At 38.5% G+C, this 27,331-nt stretch overlaps 1 protein-coding gene across 1 annotated transcript in view; it reads left to right on the top strand.

The window, feature by feature from the left end:
- Nucleotides 1-27,331, top strand: part of LOC149317471 (cyclic nucleotide-gated channel beta-3-like) — a 76,799-nt gene that overhangs the window by 4,196 nt on the left and 45,272 nt on the right. Inside the window, exons 2-3 of the mRNA XM_089518378.1 lie at nucleotides 879-975; nucleotides 11,650-11,770. Of these exons, the coding sequence (XP_089374504.1) occupies nucleotides 879-975; nucleotides 11,650-11,770 (218 nt within the window). The remainder of the gene's footprint in view (nucleotides 1-878; nucleotides 976-11,649; nucleotides 11,771-27,331) is intronic.

Raw genomic sequence — 27,331 nt, 5'->3', positions numbered from 1 at the left:
AAAAATGAATAATTCCAAACATATTTCTGCTATTAATCCCTTGGATAGGCAGAGAAGAGTCAGTTCCTCAGTGATGGTAAAACCCCAGAAGCTAGAGCAGTGGTTTTCAACCTTCCTAATGCCACAACCCTTTAATACAGTTCCTCATGTTGTGGTGACCCCCAACCATAAAATTATAACTACAATTATAAAATTAGGTGACCCCTGTGAAAGAGTCATTCGACCCCCAAAGGGGTCCCGACCCACAGTTTGGGAACCACTGAGCTTGAGGATATATTATAGCATAGAGAATATAGAATAGATTTCTTCTATAGAGTAAAGTATAGAATATAGAATACAGCAGGGATTGTCCATGTGAACATGGGAAGGCAATTTTCTTCCTATGATCACGTCCCAGAGGGCCACATTTGTGCATCCAGGTGTGATGCAAAGTCACTTCCAGTAATCATTTGGGGTCAGTTTTGGTCATTACTTGAGCATTGTTGGGGGTCCTTTAGGTTCAGTGGTGAATGATTTAAAGCACTGCACTTGTGGGTGGTCTGGGACCATTTGGGACCATTTTCAGGTAAAAAATAATAATCCAAAACAAAACTCACCATTTTTGGCAGGGTTGTTGGGTGCATTGCTGGGTCTCCAGAGGGATTTCATAAAAGTGGGCCTCGGAGACCACATGTGGAATGGAGCAAGATGCTGTATCCTGATCAGACTATGAGTCAAGCTCAATATTGCCTGGAGTTTCAGGAAAAAGCATTTCATAGGACTGTTACTTGATTCTTTTCTGTTTTCGTCAGAGATAAATAATTAGCAATATAATTTGATTGCTCTTTCAAAATTCATTATCTGCACATATGCTTCAAGTGCTTGTTGTTTTTCTAAAGGATGAAAATAAGAAAGGAAAGGAAGAAAATAAGGATACAAATGATGCTCTGGAAAAAAAGGCAGAAAACACCACCCAGCCAGACTCAAAGCAACAAGGTCAGTAATAGAGATAAATGATGGGCTCCTTCAGAATGGCAAAAAAAGCCTTATAATGAAGAGGGAGTTATAACTTATTGGGGGTGGGCAGAAGGAGTCTGATGAGTTTCTGATAGTCATACAATGTTCTTCCTCTCCTGGTATTTTTCTTGTGAATTTCTGATCATACCAGCAACCCTCTGCAGCATGTGGTGTTCTCCCCCCACTATTTCCAGGGGAAAACAAAACCTAGAAGTAAAGCGATTAAAACATTGTTAACCAATATATCATTAAATGCCAAAGTCAGAATTGTCCACGCTATAGTATTTTCAGTTCCTGTGTATGGATGTGAAAATTGGATAGTGAAGAAAGCTGACAAGAATAAAATCCACTCGTTTGAAATGTGTTACTGGATGAGAATTCTAAAGTTACTATGGACTGCCAAAAAGACAAATGAGTCCTAGAGCCAATCAAGCCTGAAATTTCCCTAGAAGCCAAAATGATTAAACTAAGGCAATTGCATTTTCCTAATGTTTGGTGGAAGGTAGTAGGAAAAGAGGTAGACTATGTTACAGATGGATATAACCAATCAAGGGAGTCATTGCCCTGGGTTACCAAGACTGTAAAGAACAGGGTCTCATGGAGGTCTCACATTCATAGGGCCACCATGAGTAAAAATAAATAAATCAGTGGCCACTGACCCCAACAAACCAGTAGTTTAGTGTGCAAACATGTCGTGTGCAATATTTCCATGCCATAAACAATTTCATCTGATGATTCCTACAAATCAAACCTTTTAGGAATAGAAAAACAAGATTGGCTGTTTTTTTCCAGATCGGTTGGTAGGCTTAAAGCAGAAAGTTAATACAAACGAAGCATAAAAGAATAGCCAATGAATGTTGACATCTTTTACCAAATGTGGTAATTTTCAAAGAAGGAACTGTTTTCATTCTTGCAGCCAGTGGCATCACTAGATGGATGCAGGGGATACATACCACACTGGATGACACCAAAATGAGTGTCTATAACATTTTTGTGCAATATTTAAGCAGAAATTATTCTTTTTTTATTTAATTTTTCCCAACAGATGGCTATCCAGCCTCTGTTTGTTTGTTTGTTTGTTTGTTTGTTTATTAAAAATAATCTTTATTGAAAGTTTACCCTATATACAAAAAAGCAAATGACATCTGACGTGCATCATATTATAAATCACATATTCTGTTCCTCCCACTCCCTCTCCCCTAATTGCTAATTCACAAATAGATATCATATTTACAGCTGTACTTATATATTCCTCTATCAAATAATTTTTTTGTATCTACTCCAACACATATGTCATATATTTTTGTTTGAAGCAAAGATCATATTCTTTTTTTTATTTAAAAACTCTCTCTAGTTATAACCACAAAAATATTTTTACTGTAGCAATACACCTAAAACTCTATATGTGCATCCTGTACATGGTGGCACTCCAATCACAACTTGCAGTGAAGACTGTGGTCTTTTTAAACTACCTCTACATCTAGCCATAGAGAACCTATAGCGTTTTAAAGAAAAAAACAGGCAAAATGAAACTCTGTGGTGTCAGGATCCACCCCATGAAAGATTTGTGCATTGTGAGAAGAAAGGGAGGAAGGGGCCAAAATGGGCAGCTATGGCAGATTGTAAACAGTCATAAGTACTCATGCACCTGATCATTTCCATTTGGGGTCCTTGCCCTGCCATTTGATAAATGGTGGTGCCAGTGATGTAGACTTGAGTTGATTGACTTGGACTCAAGTTGCTTCAGTGACTTGGCAATAAAAGACACACTGACTGAACCTGACTTGTGACTTGTATATTTTTAGTGACTGACTTGCTGGCATCATTTACTTCAAGCTGTAAGCAAGGCCCACCCCCAGAGCACAAGACATGTTTCTCGAAGATCAAATGTGTTGGCAATGTACTTCAGGCAGAATGATCCTTCTAAAGCTTTTGCAAAGCTCTAGAAGGTTCCTCTGATGTACAGCAGGGACAGGCTGCCAAGCAGACCTCGATCCTTGCCTCAAACTCATTGCCTAACACTTTTATTATTCCCCTCAAATAAACATACCACACCCTGCCTCCTTTTTTTTTTCTGTTAAACATTGGCTCCCAGATTTAAGGCTTGACTTGAAAGTGTCTTGCAAAAACTTATGATTCATCTTGAGACTTGAAAGAAGACGCTTGAGACTTGGAGCAAAAGACTTGACTATAAAACTGTGCAGTGCTACTGATGTTGGTGTCTTGAGCAATTTGCTGTGGCTTACTCACTGACTGGCAATTGTTTTGGTTAGAGAACAACAGCAAGTCACTAATTTTGTCAATATTTTGTTGTCAGTATTCATATACCTGATTAAGGATTCTGCATTGTCCAATACAGGAGGTGGCCCATGGGGGTAAACCATGAGCTACTGCAGTGGGTGACAACAACTCTAGTGATGCCACCATTTGCAGCACCAAAGGGAAGGAGGAGGGGGGAGGAGAAAATGTTGCAGTGCCTTGAAGACTAACTGGGTTTTATTTTCACTTGAACTTTTGTGGATATAAACCCTGTTCTTCAGATGCAGGACTGACTTGGTACTGTATATGAAGAAGTGGGTTTATATCCATGAAAGTTCATTGTAGAATAAAACAAATTAGTTTTAAAGGTAATGACACATTTCCCTTTCCCCCCTTCATTCTCTTTATCTTAACAAATGTTTAATAACCCAAATCTAGAGCTTTTTATATTTAGTGGGGAAACATTTCATCCCTGAGATGTACTGAACTGCAGTTCCCATTATCAATATCAACAGTATTCCCAAACCTGATTTTCTATAAATATTAAAGAGTTAAATGTGGGCTTCCTTGCATAAGTGGAGTACCTACAGACCACAGGCATCAGCAATGTTCTAAATAAATGGAGAAAAACCTATAGTTCATGGGCTTAGTCTGGCCTGTACAGGCCTGGAAGAGGCTCCTCCCTGAAGCTTAGTTGCATTTTGGTTTTGTGATTCATGACTTTAGAGATAAAAGGAGAAAGGGTCTGAAACAAAATGTTAATAATCTTTGATCAGAAAAGGTCATAATACAATTCAAGCAATTCTTTGTGTTATGGTTCTCTTGTATAACAAATACTTACATAAATAAGCAACCAATTATGAGGGGGCGGGAGATCTGAAAAAAGAAATCAACTGACATTAGGAGAGGGTGATCAATTACAGAATGAATCCCAGAATGTCATATCTCCTCTCAGCAGCATCACATCACAACTTTGTGTCAATCGCATGATATAGGGCTCTCACAACAGACTGGCTTTGTCTTCTGAGAGCTTATTTGTTTTTTGCATGATGTAATTTTATACAAAAAGAGGGCATGTGATTAGCAAGCTTCATTGGTTGCCATTTTTCATACACACACACACACATGTAGATGAAACATATATAATTTCATCATCACTGTCTTCACATAGGCTAAACTAGTATTGAATCTGAATTCAAGAAGATGATGCAATAACTGTGAACAAAAAAAGCAACGTTTCTTCTGAGATCTATGTTCACAGAATGGAAGAAATGTAGAAACAGACATTTAAAGTAACTAATGTGTGTATGTCGTACGTTGACCTGATATTTTTTAAAAAAAAAACAAGAGTAAATTTATCAATGTATCTAGTCCAGAAACTTCAATTAGTCCAAAATATGGCAGCCAGACTAGTCACTGGAACAGCTAGAGATGCTCACATAACACCTATTCTAAAATCTCTACACTGGCTGTCTATTAGTTTCCGGCCACAGTACAAGGTGTTCGTGATGACCTTTAAAGCCCTTCATGGCCTGGGTCCAACCTATTTGTGGGATCACCTTCTTCCATACAATCCACCCCACACACTTAGGTCCTCTGGGAAACATCTACTGCAGCCAATAAAGACGAGATTGGCAGTGGTTACCCAGAGGACCTTTTCATCTGCCACTCCCAAATTATGGAATGGCCTGTCAGAAGAGATCCAAAATATTACCAACCTTGATAACTTTAAAAAGGCTGTCAAGAAGGATCTCTTCCAACAGGCCTTCCTTGAGTAACTCACTTGGTCACCTACTGATATGGATTATCATACAGAAAACCCCAGGATGCCCATGTCTCTGTCATTTGATTGTCGTTTTAATTAATCTAGATGCTATTTTATTATTGTTTCTGTGAATTATAGGTTATTGGTTGGAAGGAGGGATAATGGATTTTATTTCGTATTGCTGTATTTTATTGCATTTTATTTCATTGTTGTATTATTGTTTTGTTGTTATATTTTATTGTGTTGTTTGCTGCCTCGATCCTGCTGGAGAGGTGGGATAAAAATAAAATGTCTGTTCTATTCTTAAAGAAATACTGCAATAAATGTTTGATAGCGTATGCAGTCAGTCAAAAACTCTTGTTGATCCCAGCATGCATTTCAGCTCTGGACAGCTGTCAAAAAAGAGGTTAGTTGAGAAGACTGGGGAACAAATCATCATGAGAATAGGAAACTGGCACTTAGTGCTGTCTGTACTGATTATTTAGATGCACTTAGCTTGTGTTTGTACCAATTATGAAATTACTAGTCAGAGAGTTATGAACCCCACTGGCAGGAACAAAGCCTGCTCAGCTCAAACGAAAATAAAAATTCAGAGTACAGCAGAAAAATCAAGAGTTGGGATAACCAGAATAAGAGAATAGCTGGCAACAATCCATGTGCTACATTTATTATATTTTCAATACAAAGTAGTATGTGCATTAGAAATGTAGCAGAGATCTATGAAAAGCATTCACTCCTACCACCAACATGATCTGCCTGGTTCTCCCTGATTGCAATGGCCACCCTACATAAGGCCTGTAGATTTGGGATGTATATAGTACGAAGGCCAGAGCACCTTCTCATTTGAGTCTCATCTGCACTTGACTACATTATATGCAGGTGCCCCCTAAAACAGCATACAATAGCTCCACAAAGGGTAAAGGGGGTTACCCTTTAAAATGTTTTTTGGCCTAAAAATCACTGTTTCAGCCAAAAGCAAAGGGGGCTGACAGGGACCAGGGGGGCCCACAGCACTGCAGTGGACTCAAAAGAATCCATGAAGCCCAGAGTCCACATGATTCTCAGTCCTGCTTAAGATGCAAATATACACCTTACCTTCTTTTTAAACTGAAACATGTCTATTTCATTTATTTCAAAAAAAATCACCTACAGGGCAATTCTCATAGCTGCAAATTTACAAAGTCCAAAAATTCAGGTAGCTATGCTGATCCAATATGAACAGACCATTGCTACAGATCTTTTGTAAGAGTAGCAGATCTTAATAGCACATTCAAGGCAAGGCCACTCCAAAATACTTTGCATTAAGATAGATTTCATGACACTATCTTTTGGGGGAAAGTATTATCTATCCTGCCCACATGCCACTTACTTGTGTTTAATGGGGAAAGTGGTTAAGGGGTTCACACAAAAACTGCAGCTACGTGGGATAGCAGCTTGACAAAGTGGCTTTCATCCAGTTTTCTGTGCCTAGAGATCTGAACTAAGAGTTCTCAGAGGCTATGGAACTTGAAGCATATGAGAGATATGATTGAAATTCTAATAAATACTCAGTGGACACAGGGTTGCAGCTCAGTGAGCACTGTCAGTCAGTGAACAAGAAAAGTCATTTCAGCATCCATTTAATTCCTCATCTTCATGCCTTCTTCTCCTAGACACTTAGCACTGATCCTCTGTTCTTTCAACCAGCCACTTTGGAGGCTTGTAGTCTTAGGGAAATATATGCATTGTCATTCAAGATTAGTCAGAGCTTCACATGTTTAATAAACTTGCTTACTCTTCTTCAGCTGTGAAAGGCTAAAATGTAGGAAACTAATCCTCATTTCCGATTGTTGACAGGAAAATTCTGTTCTGCATATGTGTGTGATTTCCCCCACTCCTCTTCTGCTCCTTCTCTCTGTTCACAAATCTTCTTTGGTGTCTTTAATCCAGGAAAGATAATCTCAGAGTCAAACCAGACACTATGCTAAATGTGCATCTAACAATGAATTCAGGACATTTTCTAAATTCAATACTAGGGGTGTAGTTGGGGGTTTTCATTAAGACAGCAGTGTATAAAAAGGGATTTTTTTTTAAAAAAAGTTTTGATTAATATGTTTTAAAATTGCTATTTAATTAAAATAATGATGTTTGCTTAATTCTACTTTAACATAATCTTTTGTATACAGTGGACCTTGATATTCATTTGGGTTTGGTTCTGCCCCATGGATACCATAATCTGTAGATACTGAAGCTCGATTATATACAGTGTGGAGTAAAATGGTGTCCCTTATATAAAATGGAAAATCAAGGTTTGCTTGTTTGATTCAAGCTGTGGATGGCTGAATCATGGATATGGAGGGCCGACTGTATTTTTACCTCTACCTGTTTGTTTGTTTGTTTGTTTGTTTGATTGCAATTGGGATCTGTTTTCATGTTATAAGCTTCTATAGATCTCAATTTTGGGGGGAAAGGTCATTCATAATACAAACTCAACTACAATCCCTGTAAAAAATACCCCCATGCTGAAATTACATCCCCACTCCCACCGAGCCTTCTGTAGGGTAGATGACTCCAAGGGATATGGCCACTCAGCCGTATTCCATCTTCTAACAGCTCTTACAGTAAAAAGTTTTTTCCTAATGTTTAGGTAGAATCTCTTTTCTTCTAATTTGTATTCATTACTTCAGTGTGGCCACTGCATCACACTGTTGACTCATGTTTAGAGTGTGGTTTATTGAGACCCCCTAGATCCTTTTCACATGTACCACTTTCAAGCCAGGTATCACCCTCCTGTATTTGTGTATTTCATTTTACTTCCCTAGATGTAGTACTTTAGATTTATCCTTGTTGAAATTCATTTTGTTACTTTAGACCCAGCTGTCTGTCTCCAATATGTCAAGGTCATTTTCAAGGTCCCTAGTCTCAAGTAAGATCACAGATTGAAGAGCACCTGTCCTAGGAAACACATAGCCCATACAAATAAGCAGTGATTCTTAAATGATACTGAGGTCATGGCTTTGCAGTTAGGGGTAAAGGCATCCTTTTCCTGCCTTGGTCCTTTTAGATACTTTGGTTTAGTATTCCCCAGCCCCAGCTAATGAGGTGAGATATACTCAGGAGATTATCAGACTGTGGACAGGACAGGGTCGGGAGCAAAGCGGATTGCTCTCTCATCCTTGTCTTTATCACGCAAAAGCTTATTGAAGATGTCGTTTTTATCCTGTCATTGAAGTGGAATTGTATTAACGTGAACTCCTGTTAATACAAAATGCCAGGACAATTCTACTTCAGTGATGGGGCAATGACAGGATGAGTATGATGTCACTGGAAAGCCTTTCACATGATCGTGGTCAATCATGCTTTCTGGATGGGGCAATGTCCAAATAAGCACAACATCATGTGAAGGTGCTTCCCATGATTACACAGGAAGAACGGGACAAGGACGGGATGCCTCCCATCTGATAATCTCCTCAGAGATATAATTTGAAATATCTAGAAGGACCCAGGCTGGGAAAGGCTGCACCAGCCTATGCTTCTTGTTAATGCTACTAACATAGCAAACTTGCATCTTCTGTTTGTATGGTTCCCTTCCCATTCCCTCCTCTTATGTGTTGGATTAAAACTCTCTTTGCCTACTCGATAACAAAGCATACTTGTCATTTCATCTAAGCCTAGCACTGTGTGTGTGTGTGAGAGAGAGAGAGAGAGAGAGAGAGAGAGAGAGACAGCAACTTCAAGTCAACTTTTTTTAAATTGTAGTTTACTAGCAAGCCAAATTACTTGCTTTCCAAGTAAATTACTGTTTGCTGGAGGGCAAACAGTAGTTTGCTACAAAACCAGACCAGAAGCTTCTTTGCAGTCAACAACAAAGGCCACACTCAAATGGAGGGGATAAATCAGGACACTATGCTTCTGTTAATGCAGCTTAAGATTGCATTAGCTTTCTTTAGTAGCCACATCACACTTCTGGCTCATGCTCAGTCATGACTGAGGCATGGAAAATTACCATGTCATGAACAAGAATGCTAGCCTGAAAGCAAATAAATATACTTACTGAGGTGTCTAGAAGGACAATATATTATCAGCAGTACTATGGGTTGGTGGTACAAAAAATATACTTATGTTTCCAAACTCTAATGGCAAAGCCATCTTTCTGGAGGCAGCCATTGGAAATATATGCATGACTATCCAAGGATATTTGCATCTCTCTATTTTTATCCCATTCATTATTCAGATAATTTCCTTAAGTCTGAGAAGGGTTGTGACACTGAATATGTGGGATCATTGAGTAGGTAGGGATGAAGAGGGTACTAATAACTTGTCTAATGACTTATTAGATCCCAATCAACAATTGGAACTGAAGATAGTAAGCTTGTATTGATCTGTTACTTTATGAACATCTAATGTAGTCTGTATGGTTTTATTTTTCAGATATTTTTTGTTTCAAGCAATTATTTTGACTTGGCAGCAGCTCAAACAATAAATCTTCCAGTGTGAACAAAAGTAACTGTAATAAAAATAATCAAGTCATATTAATCAAAAGGACTGATTTATGATTTGATTGTTTCTCAAATCCAATGCATTTTAAAAACTACAATGTGGATTTATGTGTTACAATATCACTACCAAGCTTTTTCCGATAATCACCTCACATTTTAAGATTATCCTGCATCTCCTTTATGCAGAACATCAATATGATGACAGAACTTAGGTTTTAAAATACCAACTAAGATTAATTAGGAAAAAAAAATCTCCAGAGACTGAAATGTCTGCGTAAAGGGCACATTATCAATGACCTAACCTCTTGGTCAAATTTGCATTTCACATACCTATATAAACATCTGTCTTGTAGCTCTTTTACAAGCTGTTTTTTGAAACACAAATGCATCAGTCATTATTAGTGTGACAATCATTGAGTTTTATAAACATAATTGTGTCAGAATCACTCATAATATACTTGTGGGTGATTTTTTTCAGTTCCACCATCTTCCACCAACATTCATCTGAAATTTTTTAAAAAAACCCTATCCAGTCTCTTGATGCATATGATTCAGGACTCATCTTTTCAGTCTTTTAAAAGAAAAAATACTGAGAAATCCAAAAGCTCAAAGAGCCGCCCAGTGCCTGCTTTTTCTTAAGCAAAGATCATTTCATTTTAAAGTTTATTGTCAAAGAGTGCCTAGTGCTAACTATTTGAGTTGCAGTCCAGCCTATCTGGAGGACACCAGGTTGGGGAAGGCTATACAAATATGTATTGTGTGAGATCAAGTTAATATAAAAGCAGAGTCTCCACTTGCAACAACAAGTCGTGGCCAACTAATCTTGCTCCCCTTTTTTTCTTTTGATCTATTAACAAGCTTTTGAGATGAAGGGAATGCTGTAGATGTGCATATCTACATATCAGCAATGCCTTTGACACGGTCCTCCATATTCCTGCCAAAAATGCTCATAAAATGTGGGCTGGACAATGAGACTATTAATTAGATCTGTAATTGGTTGACTGATTGAACTCAAAATGTGCTCACCAATAATTCCTTCTCAACCTGGAGAGAAATGACTAGTAAGGTGCCACAGGATTCTGTCCTGGACCCAGTGCTAATCAACTATTTATCAGTGATTTAGAGGATGGAAAAGAGGGCATGCTTATCAAATTTTCAGATGACACCAAATTAGAAGAGGTAGCCCAGAGGACAAAAGTATCTTAATACTGTAGATTAGAGAGCTGGGCCAAATCTAACAAAATTAATTTCAACCGGGAGAAATGTAACATACTATACCTAGGCAGGAAAAAAAAATAAAACACACAGCTATAGGATGGATGACACTTGGCTTGACAACAGTGTATGTGAAAGTCCCCCTCAGCATGAGAACTGGACTCAGGGCAGGCCCTGAGACCTGGAAACTCTACAAGCCATTTTGCCTGTTGTACTCATTTGCTGTCACTACCAGTAGAACTGTACTACCAAAATTCGATACCACCAAAGCAAAATAAGTATTAGGAAAAAGATTTCTTGCCAAACTTCCTTTCTGGAAGTGAAGTAAACTCTCTGCTCTGCCAGTCCAGAGAGCTCCATAAGTGCAGAAAAATGCTATGGCACTCCAGTTCTGGCCTTGCTTCAAACTGTGGATCAGATAAACAGACACCATAACTTTTCTGTCATAATGATGACTATGATTGTGAGTTCTGGCTCAAGGCTATGTGGTCAGCCCTGAATAAAGACTTGCAGGACCTATAATTATGAACGCACATGGAATTTGTAAGCAAAATAATAACTATACAAAGCTAGTTAGGCCAACCTTGGTAAACAGCTGTGGCAGCTCTTCTTTCATCTTCAGTTTCTCTGTCACCTTTGAATTGTTCTTTCCTTTGATTTCATAAAAAAAAATCTACAGAAGACAGACAAATGGTTATCTGACATAACACCAAAGCTGATAAAAGTTACTTTGGGGACTACAACTCCCAGAATTGCCAGCTGCCATGACCAGTGGCCTTGCTAGCTGGGGATACTGGAAGTAGTAGTTTCTGAATTCTGCCCCAAGATACACACTTTTTGTGCAGTATGTGGTGAATCAGAAAAGCATCATTTTTCATTTAAGCTTCAATATTCTGTTATAAATAGCTCACTTATTCATCTACTCTCTGATCCTAGATGCAGCAGGAGCTCCAGAAAAAGTACCTGAGCCCACCCAAGCTGAAAAACTAGCAGAGCCTCCTGAAACAACAAAACCAGAAGAGGTACAGCCAGTCAAAGAGAAAGAAGATGCAAAAGAGTAAGTAACATAAATGACTGGTTCATCATCATTCATGGTGAATCCAGTATTGAGAAATTGAGTTGAATAACAACAACAACAACAATAATAGCACTAAAAATTGAAAATATTTGTACTTTGGTGCATCCAAACAATACGTTTTACACATAAATATTCACTAGAGCTTAAACATATCTCTAAACAATAAAACAGACTGTAGATTTTAACTGTCAGCTCTTTTTCTGTCCCTTAAGTACCCAACAGTGGTCAGTCATGAAATAATTCTCAGGGTTGTCTCAGATTTCTGATCTAAGGTGTCATGCAATGGCCCCAAATTATTATTCTATTCACAAATTAAAATCCTATTCACACTTGCCTGAAAATAAATCCCTTTGAACACAGTGGGTCCTACGTCCAGCTAAGCAGGAATAAAAGTATGTTACTAATATGTTATTCTTGTAATTTTAGTCTTCACAATCATGAGGAAAAGGTGCTTATGAGATTTTCTTCCATGAATGCCAAAAAGTGCAAGTGTTTTTGAGTACCATCCACTTTGACTAGAGGCTAAGCAGGCTCAAATTTGCTGCTCTGTTTCAACCACGTTAATCTGTAGTTTTATCCTTGGATCCCAGTGTCACACAAGCTACTCTAATAATGTTCCATGAGTGACTCAAACACTTTGCTGTGTAAAAGTTTGTTTCGGCCATCAACAAAGATAATGACAAAGCTATAATGTATAATCAGAATTATGGATTCCCTTGATAGCTGTTCATTCACTGAGATGAAAGTATTATAATTGTCAGATGTTTTTTCTCCTTGGACTCTTCCACACTATACATTTATAGTGCTATGATTCCACTTTAATTGCCACTGCTCATTCCTATGGAATCCCAGGGTTTGTACTTTAGAGAAAGGTATTTAAAATTCACAACAGTGGAAGATCTGTTGCTGCTGCTGCTGCTGTCATCATCCTCCATCCTTTATTCCAGTCCCAGACTCAAGGTGAATTGCAAAAGTTAAAACAGATACAGCTAAAAATAATTTGTTGTTTGTTGTTGTGTGCCTTCAAGTCATTTCTGACTTTTGGCAGCCCTAAGGTGAACCTAGCAAAAGTATTACTGGGACTGAGAGTGTGTGGATGACTCACTCATATTATATTTTGCCCAATTTTTATTTTTATTTTTATTTTTTATATTATTTTTATATTTAATTTTATATTTTGCTCCAGTCAGTAATAATGGTTTCCTTATACAGTGATGTAAAAATTCTTTATATTTCTGGTACCATGTGTGGAATCCAAAGCGTGCATTGAATCCTTCTAGTGCTAGTAATTTTTCCTTTTTTTACTCTAAGGCTTCTCAACTACATTTTGATTCCCTACGCTTCCTTTATGAAGCACTACTTTTTATAAGTTTCAGTTTTGAAGGAAGTAATATTTTGTTGGTTTTTTGTCATGTCACCTCTGGATGGAGAAACCAATTTGTTATCCTGTCAAATGATTCAGTTAGCTTCTGACAGACAAGGTGCTCACCCCAGAATATCCTCACAGTCCATTAGCAAGAAAAATGACCCCCTTTTTCTGGTTTTCCATCTCAGTACTTTCTCATTTTTTAAAATATACAAAAATAGATTGTTATGGATATTAGCAAATAGTAGATGAAGACCTAACCATAGTTTGTCTAGTCTCATCTGACTGCCATGTCTCAAACCAGTGGGCTTACATGAATGGTTGACATATTGAATAACAGAAAGATGATGGAGCCAGAGATAATTTTAAATGCTAGTTTCCTAATTATTTGAATCAGGATTCACTCTGAGTCTTGCTTGTCTATCAGTATGTTGTCCCTTCTCTCTACTTTGTCTCATAATAACAATACAATAGCTATTTCCATTAATAGCTTTGGGGGACAGTAATATTTTCTCTTTGGCAGTCTGTGAAGGATGGGAAGACAATGTCATATATGTCATGTATTGCTTCCAAGAAGGGATAGTCAAATTAGTGTACCATTTCTGTCAGCAAGCAAGACCGTGAGTTCTCAATAACAGGGGAAAAGACACTCTGCTATAACAGTTTTACATATTGCTCTGAGGTTACACAGTGAAGCTTGTACAATGGAATATGTTATAGTGCTATATGGGACACATTCATTGATAAATGTATATGTCCTTGGAGTGAAAAATGATGACAGTGCATTTCAGTACAGTGTTTAATTACATGGTTAAAGAAATGCAAGATGTCACTTTTATGGAGAAAAGGGAACACATCCATCTATTTCTTTGCTTAGTTCAGAAAATGGAAAAATATTAATAATTTCATTTGATGATTCATTCAGTCATTTTGCTTAGTGCATAAAGAGAGTAAAAATACAACACTATCAAACAAACACTGACAGGTTGCAATGCACACCTATAAAATTTGAATCATCCATTTTGATATAACTGCAAGTGCTTCAGACATATTGATCACCCATCCATACAATGGATCTTCTGTACTTATCCATGAAGGAAAATTACAAGAGTATTCAAATTTCCATAGCTGCTGATTGTCAAAAGCATGTTATGTCAAAAGGCATGTCAAAAGGAGGTTTCGGCAAAGTCCATCACCAAAAATTCCTGAGCAAATTTAACAGTTGTAAAGTAAAAGAGTAAAAGATTGGTAACTCATTAAAGCCTATGAAGCAGAGAGGAGGAACAAATGATCAGTTCTCATATGTACATTTTCATCAGTTCTATATCTGGAGGACAAGCATTCACAGAAGAGCTAGCATAGGAAAGTTGCGTTGTTGTTGTGTGTTTTCAAATCTTTTCCAACTTATGGCAACCCAAAGGCAAGCCTATCATAGGGTTTTCTTACTGATATTCATTACTGGCTATGGGCTGCCTTATTACCTGGTTAACCAGTTTTACCTGTATTCTAGGCTTGTTTACCCAGATTTCTCAATCCTTTCTGGGACAGCATACAGCTCAGTTGCTGTGAGATCACAAAGACCCATCCCATCTCCTGTCTCAGATTTTAGTCCTGGAGCCTCAGGGAATAAGACCTGGCAAACCTGTGGAAAGTCAACAGTAATTCTGCTCCTAGGTGGCTGAGGAAGAGGAATGCTAGGATCTACCTATTTTGGCTGAGGTGTATAATTCTCAAACACCTGGCAAGCCATAACATATGGCTGTTAGGCTGGACTCTTTGCAGTCAACTACTTTAAGGAACAGCATGTCCTACTTAAAGAATAACAGCAGATGCCTTGGCACTGAGGCCATTCAATTTTTAGTCCCCTATCAAAATAGGCTTGAATTAGAATGGGGGGAATCTGTTTTTGAATCTGTTTCAAAGTACACAGAGCTTGGGGAAGGAGAAGCCCACCACATAAGTGAGGTAATTTCAAAACCCACCTGAGGGATTAGCTAAAATGATGGCATAGCCAGCTATGACCTCAGTAAGAAGGAGGTTGAAAGGCTTACACAGGCTGACCATATGTCCTGACTTATTCAGTCACAGTGGAATTATATATCATAAATGGAACAGGCATAAAAACATTGTTTGCCTCATTACTCCTCTTTTTCAGCTTTGTACTGTCTCCTAATAACACAGGCTTCAGCCCAGGAGTTTTCAAATTCCATTCTCAGAGTAGAATTTTTGTTTTAATATTGTTTTGTTCAAGAAAATGTTAAACTGTCTTGTGGGAATTGCACCTGTCAACAATGAAGAATTTCCAGATCCTGGGCCGCACACAAATTTTCTGCATATTTCAGCCAAAATCAGAATTGCCTATCCAAGCCAAATCAAACCTCAAAACTCCACATATAGAGGTGGAGCCCCTTTGCCAAGTCTAAGAAATGAATTTGGAAAAGGATCTGTATGGGGTGAAAGTTAAGCCAATCTGACCCAAGCTAATGCAACTTATTTGGGAAATAAATTACAATTCTCTATAAGCTTTTTGACCATGGCCCGTTACAGACCGCCCAAAAGGGGCGGTCTTGGGCCGCTGCCAGTTGCAGCGCGGAGAAGCCGCAGCAGCCAAACCGCGCGACTCCTCCGCGCAGCAAAAAAGGAGTGGAGAAATTGCACTCCTTCCGGCAACCCGGAAGAGCCGCCGCAAGTGCCAAAGCGCGCACTCGCGATGGCTCTTCCGGGTTTAGACGTCCGGACGCTGTGCGTCTGTTACGTCAAGATGGCTGCGCCCATCTGTATAGGGCGCCGCCATCTTGCCGTACGGAATACGCGCTGATTTATTTATCTTTGCAGATGACCACATATCCTTATTTTACAGTAGCCATGGCAAAGATTTCTGAATTAAAAACTAAAATTAATCTCCATACTACAATGTTATGAGGCATTGTACACACTTAAAAAGAAATACTGGAGACTTCCCTTTGATGTTCTTCACTGCCACTTCCACCCACCCCCCAAAACACTTTCCTTTAACACTAAATAATTTGCTCTTATCTGCACATTTGGTCATCAGCTTGACTCATCTCCAGCATCGTGTCATGTATGAAGAAAAAAAGCAGTGGTTTCAGTACAGATCCTTGAGAAATTTTGCTTTTTACATCCCTACAGGCAAAGCCTATCCACCTATTCCCTTTCCTGACCTTGTCTAAATAAAAGCTAGGACTGGCAAACTCCACAAAAAAGAATGGTAGAGCTCCAAACCTTTGTTGCTATTTGTTTATCTAGAGGTACCTTCATGCTTTCACTAACATTAGGAATTTTCAGACAACATATACACTTAAAATGAATCAATGCATGGTGGAAGTGAGATCTACCCATCTCCAGACATCAATAGATTGACTGGGATGCTGTATTCATGTATCCTTTGTACAAAAATGCAAGGCACATCTCATGTAAACAGAAATCTGTGCATGGCTGTGGACCTAACTGAGATATGAACTGAAGGAATGGAGTCAACATTAAATCAAAGAGTTGGAAGGGACAAGAATGCCCATTTAGTCCAACCCTGAGCTGTGCAGGCATGCACAACTAAAGCACTTCTGAAAGATGCCCACCCAACTTCTGTTCAATGACCTCCAAAGATCAAAAGTCCACCACCCAGATGGAGAGTCCACTACTCAACAAGTATGCATGATCACAGCCAGCTTGAAGTAGTTGAGGCCCTGGGGCGGTTCCAACAATAGAACCCTAATATAGAACCCTAACAGAGTTTCCTTTTTGCACATTTGTGAACTAGGAGTGGTGGCATAGCAATTAAATGAATAAATGAATGCTAAAAGAAAAATACAAAACACAATAGACAAAAGCATAAAAATCATTATGTGTGAAACCATTTTTGGTCTTGTAAATTCCTATGCTCTCCCCAGCCCAGTTATTCACTTAATGATAACAGAAATCTCAGGTGGTTGAAGAAATAATTGAGGAAGAAACCAAGTTTTACCTTTTTTCTTTCTCCATTGGGGCTATAGTCTGTGGGGACCCTGGAGCAATTGCATCAGTTGAACCACTGCTGATAATCTAGCTCCCACTTCTCTCTCCTTGTCCATACTAATATTATGCAAAAACGTTGTCTGAACATTAGACTTCAAATCTAGATGATCCATGAAACAGAATAGCAATATATCTTAGTCATTCAGTGTGGGAACTGAGCTAGTTTTCTTTCAATTCATTTTTCCCCCAGTGAAAATGCCATAACAAAACTATGGAGTTTATCAGACAAGGGAAATTGGAAGTCTAATCCAATGGCAATCTGAACGCAATCATGGGGTTTAATGTTATTGCGTGATAGACTACCACACGCAAATTTGGGCAATGGCATGTTATTTTGGGGCAATGGGAAGCCAGTTCAAATGCAATTCGCATTCATGTAAATTCGCTGAACTAGCAAATTCACGTGAATGCGTTCTGGCCCCACTTTGTTTTCATTCACAATTAAGAGAAATTCCTCACGTGTGATAAAGTCCTATGGGAGAAGTTTTCAGAAGTCTTGAAAAAAAATTAAACATTTTTTATATTATTACATTGCAGGTAGCAGGGTCCCCTACCCCCTCTTTCAGTTTGCCTTTTTATATCATAACATTTTAAAACATAATTATTTTCTCATATGTACCTTGACAACTCTATTCAGCCTAAAATGTTGCATTCTGATTTTCTTCTCTGTAGGTGTTACATTATATCTATTAAAATTATTAGGTATTTGCATGCATTTGAAGCAATAGCTTGCATTTTCTAATTATTCTTGAAAGGCTCATTAAAGATGTTTCAGACTGGGAAAAAATTAATCACCCCTTAATAGGAAAGCCATGTGACATAGTTCCCAATTTCTGCGAAAAGTGTAAGTCCTGTAAAAGATTATTTATTTATAAAAGATTTTATTTATGTAAAAGTAATTAAAATTTAAAAAATCAATGTTTAATTGAACACCTGAGTTGGAAGAATATATGCACTGCATAGTAGGAGAATTGTTCTCCTTAGGAAGTTCTGTAATGAAGATTAAAAGATTTCACCACCTGTTGTGACAGCCTGGGTTAGACAACTGGAGAGGAAATTTCCATGACTTTTAACAGAAGCAGGACAAAAATCTTTAGCAAATCATACATGCTTTTAGGGGAATTTGAACTATGATTAAAAGTTATCATAATTCATACAACAAAGATTCTTGTGGCACCTTAAAGAGGATCAAATGTAACTTATTGTGGCATAAATTTTCATGGGCTGATATATATTTCATTAAATGCATGAAGGAAATGATTCCCTAAGTAGATAAACAGATATATATCATAGGCAGATAAGCTTTCTCCCATCTGATACCCTGCAGATGTTTTCTGGAAATGGTGAGAGGGAGAGTTATAGTCTAGCATATGTGAGTGGATCAGACTGAGGAAGACAACTATACTTGTCCAGAGGTGGCTACCTACCTTTTTCTCTTCACCTCAGTAAGCATTGTTGAACATGATATGATACCTACATATGTACCAGTGATGCCCACATAAATTCTTCATTTCTCATTTTGGAAACTTCCTCTGTTGACCTCATAGCTTAAACATCAAGCCAAATTTTTGAATTTCCACACTTTTCCTGTACCTTTCTGCCCATTATTTTTCCTGCAACCTAACCTGTTAAAGAATTCAGCCTGAACGTGACTGTCAAATTATAGTTGATCCAAATAAAAGTATTGCCTATTTTGGAAGTTGTTTCGTTCTCATGGACCAACACAGTGACCTCTTTTTGTACACCTACACATGAAAGTTTATGGCACAATAGGTAAAAATTGACAGATTTTTCCCCTTCTCTCCACTCTCCATCCCATCCCCAGTCAAATGATAGCAAACGTTTTCTCCTGAATAGTGACAATGTGGAATTGACTTGTATCTGTGAATGTGCCTACTTATAGTTCCATTGAAATGAGGAATGTACAGTGGCTGTTCCTGCAGTCCCAATACACTGAGTGCATCTATGTTGTTATGCATGTCTTCAGGTCATTTTCTGGTTTATGGTGACCCTAAGGCAAAACTATCAGAATTTTCACAACAAACTTTGTACAGAAGTGGTTTGCCATTGCCTTCTTCTAAGGCTGAGAGAGTGTGAGTTGCCCTAGGTCAGCCAGTGGGTTTCTATGACTGAGTGACCATCTGGCTTCCTCTCCTTTGCTATATAGCATTACCAACTTGGCTGGTGATTGAAGGGTGATGTTTAGGCTGCCCAGATTTCAGAGCCTAGACTTTCTTTAATCCTTTAGGCAAGAAAAAAGATTCTAAGGGAGAAAAGGACTGCCTTGAAATTTGAGTCTGTATATGTAAATTATCCTTCATTAAACTTTATTTTATTTATTTTAATGTCATGCTCTAAGCACCTGTAGTTGATACTGTATCATGCTTAATGGCATCATCAAGGGCTCTTGCAGTATGAGGATCATCTCCCTGATGATTTCACAGACATTGACCTTCATGATATTAGAAGAAAGATTGAATTAGTTATGGATCATCCTTCTGATCATCAGCCCAAACACTTAAATATTTCATTCAATGGAAGGACTGGAGCTGGAGTCTTGGTTCCCCGCCCCCCAAAAAAGCAGGCCTGAACAACTTGCAGGAGATAGCCCACAAGCAGCTCCATAGATTTTGTGCTCTACTCCAATTAGGCTTGATCCAGCTGCTTATAGGCCAGCCATAATAGATGGCTGGTGAGATGCATGATCACCTTGATGGGTCATAGATTATCCAGTCTTGCTTTAGAAGATTCCTCTTGATTAGACAGTGGTTTGGAAACAAATAACACAAAAGCCTATATTCTAGTGGATGGTTTACTTTAGGCTGTCCACAATTTCCCCATGCTCAAAAGTAGGTATGATATTGTTTGGGCATATAATCAGAGCTACTAAACCAGCAATTAATTATGCTATTAATCACTGTGCTTACATTAATTATAGCTCAGAGGAATAACCTAGTAAAATGAAAGTCACATCCATCTAAATTTAGTGTACAGCTGGAGCATGAAGCAAGTTTGAAGTCACCACATTAATTCCATGATGCTTCAAAAGAAGAAGGGGGAAGTAAATGAGCATGCTATCACCACTTTGTAGATCTACATTCAAACAAATTCTGTTTCACTACCAGATGGGTCTAGGGTGGCCTTGTGTCCTACTTTATAGAGAAAACAGCTCTTTATTTGAAGAACTTTCCAAGGATAGCCCTCTGATAGCTCTGCTAGAAGTAACATCCAGTCCAAGTCCAGTTTAAAGACAGAAAACTATAAAAAAAGGAAGAGAAAAGTCCTTGAATTTGCCCATTCATCATTAATAGCTGGAGAGTAGACTCAGTAAGCACACAGATCATCTGGTCTCAATTTTCCCCACTATGGTGACATTATCTTTCTAATTAAATTATATTATTTTCATTTTTTAAATTTTTATTCAGATCAGTTAATACATGTAAAAATGTAAAGAGGCATCTTTTATGTCCTCTTTTTTGTTTGTTTGTTTCTATTGCTGATGATGCATTTCCTCTTTGGAAATTCATTATCCACTCTAGATGGATGCTTACTAGTTCAAAAACTTTGGGATGAGAAACATATGGCTCATTGGCCACATATAGTGTTCTGGCAGCCCAGTGCAGATCTCAGCAACCTCACCAAAGTGTTTTGAATCCCTCCCCAGCTTTTTAAAAGGGCTTTTTGGCCCCAAAATATAGATGATTGAAAAGCCTTTTGTGGGTCTGTAGGGGCTGCTATGATTCTTGGCCCTCTAAAACCAGCCTGAAGGAGAGCAGAAGCAACACACTGATTGGCGACCTGTTGGTTAGTTCCAACTACAGTAGACCCATTCAATGAATTGTTGAATAGTGAGTCAACAGACAGCTAAATCTCACTAATACATTGGATTTACTCTAGCCATGACTAACAATCAGGTTTAGGACATTATAAATTCAGAACTGTAGAGGAGCTGAAAATGAGGCCCTCGGGGTTCTGGCATATGTCCATCCTCTGCTTTAGGATTTATTCTGGGTATAACAAGAAAGAAGCAATCAAGATTTCGACTCATCATTCGCCCATTTTGTAATTTATATCTCACATCCTAATATGAAAAGCCATCTCATAGTGACTTACAAAATTGAAAGAAAGCAGTAATCCTCTAACAGTATAACAAATGAAACAAAATCAAGACAAACCATAATCGTAGGTATAGCACGATAATACAACCATAATTCCATAAAAGCATAAATATATTGTTATCTTAGTAGTATCTAAGAGATAATACTGAAGCCTATAGAAGTGCAAAGAATAAGTCTTGTATAATGGAACAATAAGTTGCCAGGCCTGTTGACTAGAACTCATCCCCAAGAAAAAATAGAATCCCAGAAGAATGATGCCCCATGTCCCAGTTTGGACAGAGAGTCCAAAAACCTGTATTTATTAAGGAAAATAAAAGATGTTCTGAGAGGTTCTGGAAAATCAGCATAATCATGTTGCTATTGTAGTCAGTGGCTAGTGCAATCCAAGTTATTCCAGCTCCCAAAGAAGCCCTAACCTACACTGAAATGAATTGAAATAATTAGCTTCATCTAAAGGCAGCTAGAGTTGTCTGGCTATGACTCACAAAAACCATTTTTCTTCCAAAAGACCAGCTAGAAGTTGGTGTATAATTGTCAAAAACAACAAGATCACAGGTATGGATTTTCAATGTGGGGTGTAAATGACTACATCTTTTAAGACATTTGGGAAAAGCCTCACTACATATGAGGAGACCTTAAGCACCAGAGAGCTGACCTTTAGATAGTAGAGTGGCAGACAGAGATCTTTCTTGCAGACGTCAAAGAGTCCTGTTATATAAAGATTTGTGTTGCATCTTCTTCTGACAGAGTACAAACACAATCACAGCATAGGTGTGTATGTGAGATTGAAGAATGGTTCAGCACAGAGATCCACACCTGTCACACAATCAGAGGAGGCCTAGCTGTTCCTGCTTCATAATTGGTTTCTGCAGAAATTACAGTCTGACACACAAGGTGATTGTTGGAAGAAATAGTCAAAGACAGGTGATCAGTCAGGTACCTTAGTTTTGATAATAGTGACTCTTGTGCCACTTTTCACTACACAATTATAGCACTATGATTTCACTTTAACTGCCATGGCTGTATTTTGAAGAATCCAGGGGTTTGTAGTTTGAGGAGGTACTAGAGCTTTCTGGTTGGGAATTCTAAATAACCCCTCCCTAAAAGTGCAAATCCCAGGATTCCAGAAGATATTGCCATGGATGTTAAAAGTGAAATCATAGAGCTATAATTGTGTGGTGTGAAGGGAGCTCATTTCATTGTTCTTTCTGACTACCCCATCTGTGGATGATTTGTTTCTTTCAGCTCCAGGTAGATTTGACCAGCTCCATGATTTCTGGACTGTTTGACTTAGTCCAACAGAGTGATTTAACACAGTTCATTATTTAATTTATTTTTATGTATGTATACCCTGCTTTTCTTCTTCTATAGCATCCAAGGCAGCTTACAACATAATTTAAAACAATACTGCTAAAAATTAATAAGTTATACCATGAAGAAGCCATTTAAAAGTCATCCAATAAGTGATTGTATTAAAACCAAGCAGTGAATTAAACAATTTTAAAATGTGACAAGAAAGGAGATAAAGAAACACACACTCCTTTGGAAAACCTTTCAACAGCACCAACTCATGACCCAAAGAAAATCTGAACAAGAAAAATATTTGCCTATTGGTAGGAGCAAAGAAGAGAGGGGACCTCCCTAACCTCCGATGCAAAGGAGTTTTATAACCTAGGTGCAGCCCTTGAGAAGGTCCTCCTTCACATCTTCACAAAATGTACCTACTGTATAGGGGTAGTGGGATTGGGGGGGTGGCTTTGTTCAAAGATCTCAAATCTTGGGCAGACTAATATAGAAAGATATGGTCTTTCAGATAGTCTGAACCTGAACTGATTAGGGCTTTAAAGGTCAAAAAAATCCCATGATAGGTTTGTCTTACAGTCACCTTAAGTTGGAAATAACTTGAAGGTACACAACAACAAGGTCATAAACAGCACTTTCCAGTGCCTAGAAATGGATAACAGGCAATGAAGTTGTCACAAGGACTTTCCATTCTAGCGTTAATTTGCTGTAGTCAGCAGTCTGGCCACACTATCTTGGACCAGCTAAAATTTCTAAAATCCCTCCAAAATCAAGCTCATATAAAACTAGTTACCTTCATTCAAATGGAATGTAACCAAAGCATGTGTCACGATGGCCATATCAGACATCTCCAAAGAATTAATGAACTGGCACACTAGTTTTAATTGGGCAAACATAGACTTGGCACCACTGAAACCTGGACATTCAGGCTGGGCATCCTGAATGCAAACCTCATTTTTCAGTGGAAGTAACTATCCTTCCTTGAAGAGATCAAACAGCACTTTGATACAGCTAAAGACTGGGAATTTTACTGTTTTGTACTACAGGTACTACAGGTCCCAGAATTCCCACCAGTGGCCAGTACAACTTTTCGATACTCACACAGGAAGCTATTTTGAGGTTCTCTCTTGCTCATTTTTCTTTCCACATTCAGTTAAAATGCCGCTTCAATGATACAAAAATATTTTGCTTAGCCCCAGAAAATGTTAACATATGCATTTTGTTAAGAGATGACAAAAGACCAGAGGGGCAGGCAAAGAAAAGATGTAGATTTGGGTGGGGAGCATGGGGGGGGGGGTTAACATGGGATGATGTAACTAAACACATATACAGAAGAACATAATCATTCTCACCCGCCTGCAGACCCATCAATGCCAAATAGTGACAAGGTTTATGTTATGGGTTGGCAGTCTTTCGCCAGAGCTGTTCAAGTCCCAAATATCACATTTCTCTTGGAAAGATTACAGATAGGAGAAAAATATTACACAAATATATATTTGTTGGGACACATTCATTCTGATATATCGTTCATAGAAAAAGCCCTTTCGTATTTAATACTGGATAGCCTCAGTTTATTACAAATGCTCAATCACATTATCAAAACATGAAATAATTACCGTATGTATTTATTTACAATTGAATGACATCCAGAAAATCCATCGTAATATACTGCTTCAACAATAATACTGTGTCTTTCAACTCACAATGGACAAGAAAAAATGGATGCATAGTTTAAACTCACAAGTCACAAAATCTGAGGCAAGAGAAGCTGGACTTACCACTAAGCCTGTCATTCCTCAGCTGGGTTTTAGGGTCTCATTAATTCAGTTTGAAGGAACTGGTCATGTTCCAAAAGAAATTAACTGGTCAAATAAACTAAGCTCCTGAGGAAAACGAGAATTGAAATAGTGTATTGAGTAAATATCCCTCTCCACCTGTGGCCATTTTGTACAGCTGCAATCTAAGTACAGTTATTTGGAAGTAAATTAAGGTTACTATCCCTTACAGTGAAAAATGCTAATATCTGAGGAATTGTGGAGGCATAGAGTACATTACCTCCAACTGTCCCAGTTTGGGAGGGACAGTCTCAACTAATCCTCTGCCATTCCATTTTTTTCAGCTGCTTTTGTACTGTCCCATTTTCTCTCTCCTCTTACACTTTCCCCCCTTTTCTTCAGCTTTCTCTTTTGCTGCAAATTGAGTTCAAAGTGCAAAGGTTATTTGCACTCAGTTCACTCAGTGGGGGAAGAGAGGAGGATGGGATGAAATCTTGCCCTACCATTAGGCGGCTCAAGCCAAAGCAAATTGCTGCAGCATTATGTGCTCTTTTTCACTAATAACATTTTCCATCTTGACCATACTGATGTTGCTTGGCCACACATAATCCCAGTTTCCATGAGTGAAATCTTGGAGGGCATGAAAGCAGATGAAGGAGACAACTGAGACAAGCATTAGAGTATACCAGTATACCAGTAGCTGCTGGTGGCTCCTGCATCAGTGGGACAGTGAATCTTCTCTGGGTTTTTCTTCAAACACTAAAAGAGTTTTCCAAAGTGCTTCTGAACTTTATTCCGAAATAGAATCTTGAGCATAGAGGGAGGGAGGAACAGCTAAAAGTGGACACAAGATCTTCTTACTTCTTTGCTTAGAAGCAGTTTGAAGAAACCTGGACAGGCACTTGCAGTTGATTGGTAGCTAGGGAGAAAGAACTGTGTCTGTGAATGACAGATGTTGGCCATTGTTGTATATTGGGGGAAGCAGTCTCTGCTGGATCCCATAAGTAAACTGATGGAGACGTATACTCCACCAACATGATGTAAAGAGCTAGTGTTGTGTAGTGGTTTGAATGTTGGACTATGACTGTGGAGACCAGGGTACAAATCCCTGCTCAGCAATGGAAACCCAATGGATGACCTTGGACAAGTCACATTTTTTCAGCCTCAGAGGAAAGCAAAGGCATATGCCCTTCTGAACAAATCTTGCCAAGAAACTCCCATGTTAGGTTTGCCTTAAGGTTGCCATAAATCGGATGCAACTTGAAGGCATACAACAACAGGAAAACCCTATGAAATTCATGTGGTTGCCAAAAGTTGGCAGGTAAATTGAAGGCACATATAACATGATGTAAGTTTTTGGCTCAGGAATCCCTGTATGGATTTCACACTATGCTTTTTCTAGCTGATGAATTCTTGGTTTGTTTAGCCATTGGTGGGAGAATCCAAGTGGAAACAAATTGGCAAGTGTGCATCAACATTCTCCTTATGAATAATAATATGAATAATAAACTGGGTTCTCCTTAGTGACTTGTGTAAACATGGGCACAGACTTAGTTAGTTCCAAACACTGGGATCCTGCCCAAAGCCACAAAGGGCAGAAAAGCCCATTTGCCATCATGCTATTTTTCAACAAGAAAAGAATTAAAGGAAAACAATAATTAAAACCCTTGCCTGCAAGGTAATGAAGGGGAAAGTAAGTGGACATATATCACTAATCCCCCAACTATGCAGAACAGGAAGTAATAAGAGAGAAAAATTATGAGCAAAAGAGTTTTAATTAACATTGCAGGAATGTTTGCTGAACAGAATCTTGGCTATGGAAGAGGGCATTGTTAGATAACACAGTGCCATGTAAAGTACTATTTTAATTCTTCTTTTAGCTGAATGCACAAAGATGAATGCACACTCCAGCATTTTTCAAAGGGTTCCAGGAGCAACCATATGTAGTTTTATTTGGGATTTAAGGACCTTATTATTCTATAGGACTCCCACTCAAAAATGGGATTTAGAGTAGATTTAGAAGAGAATAAAACACAAATGTGGGAGGTTTTTCACATGACGTTTCAGCAAAACAGAAATAACGTGAAAATAAAGTGAATGTAAAGAGGGGGGAAATGACACCTTTTTAATTTAGGAACTTCCTGAAAGTGAAGAAGTTCCCAAAAGTAAAAAAGGTTTTTTTTGTCCTGTTTATATTGGCTATATTTACACATTATTTCTGTTTTGCTGAAACGTTGTGTGAAAAACCTCCCACATTTGTGGGGTTTTTCTCGTTTAAATCTACTTTAAATCCCATTTCTGAGCGGGATTCCTCTAGTGTGATAAAGTCCTTAGAGAAGTAGGGATGAGTGAAAGGTACATTAATTACACATCCTAGGAAGCATTCACATAGCATCATGCTATCATCTGTGAAACTGTCCCAATTGAGTAGTGATGGTCATAAGTTTATCTCTGCCTTTCTATTTTAAAAGCTGTAACTTTGAGAAGGGCGTTATTTATAAACTACCTTTTTTTCCAGTTCATGGCTCAAGGCAGCTTATGACAGTTAAACATAGTTTAAAAATTCATGGCATACAAAAGTTAAAAACTAATTAAACTAGTAAAAAAAAATAACTAATATTTCCCCCCTGCCATGGACGGATCATTTCCTCGTGGAGGCAAAAATCAAGGCTTCTACCCAGATCCCCACCAGGGGTGGAGGACCTATTAGGATGGTCCACCCTCGAAGGCTGATGGAACCTGAGAGGTTCCAGGAAGCCTTAGAGGGGCTCATGGTTGGAAATGACGGCGACTCTGTTGATGCCCTGACGGGTATCTGGAATACCGGTCTCTCCAGGGCTATACACAGTATCGCTCCCAAGCGCCCTCTCAGGCCCGCTTCCAAACGTAAGCCCTGGTATACGGAAGACCTCCGGGCAAGGAAGCGGGTCCTGCGACGGCTAGAGCA

Source organism: Sceloporus occidentalis, unplaced genomic scaffold, assembly GCF_023333645.1.
Source record: "Sceloporus occidentalis isolate IW3139 unplaced genomic scaffold, rSceOcc1.0.p SCAF_3, whole genome shotgun sequence".
Lineage (NCBI taxonomy): Eukaryota > Metazoa > Chordata > Lepidosauria > Squamata > Phrynosomatidae > Sceloporus > Sceloporus occidentalis.
This window is presented reverse-complemented; position numbering and strand designations above follow the sequence as displayed.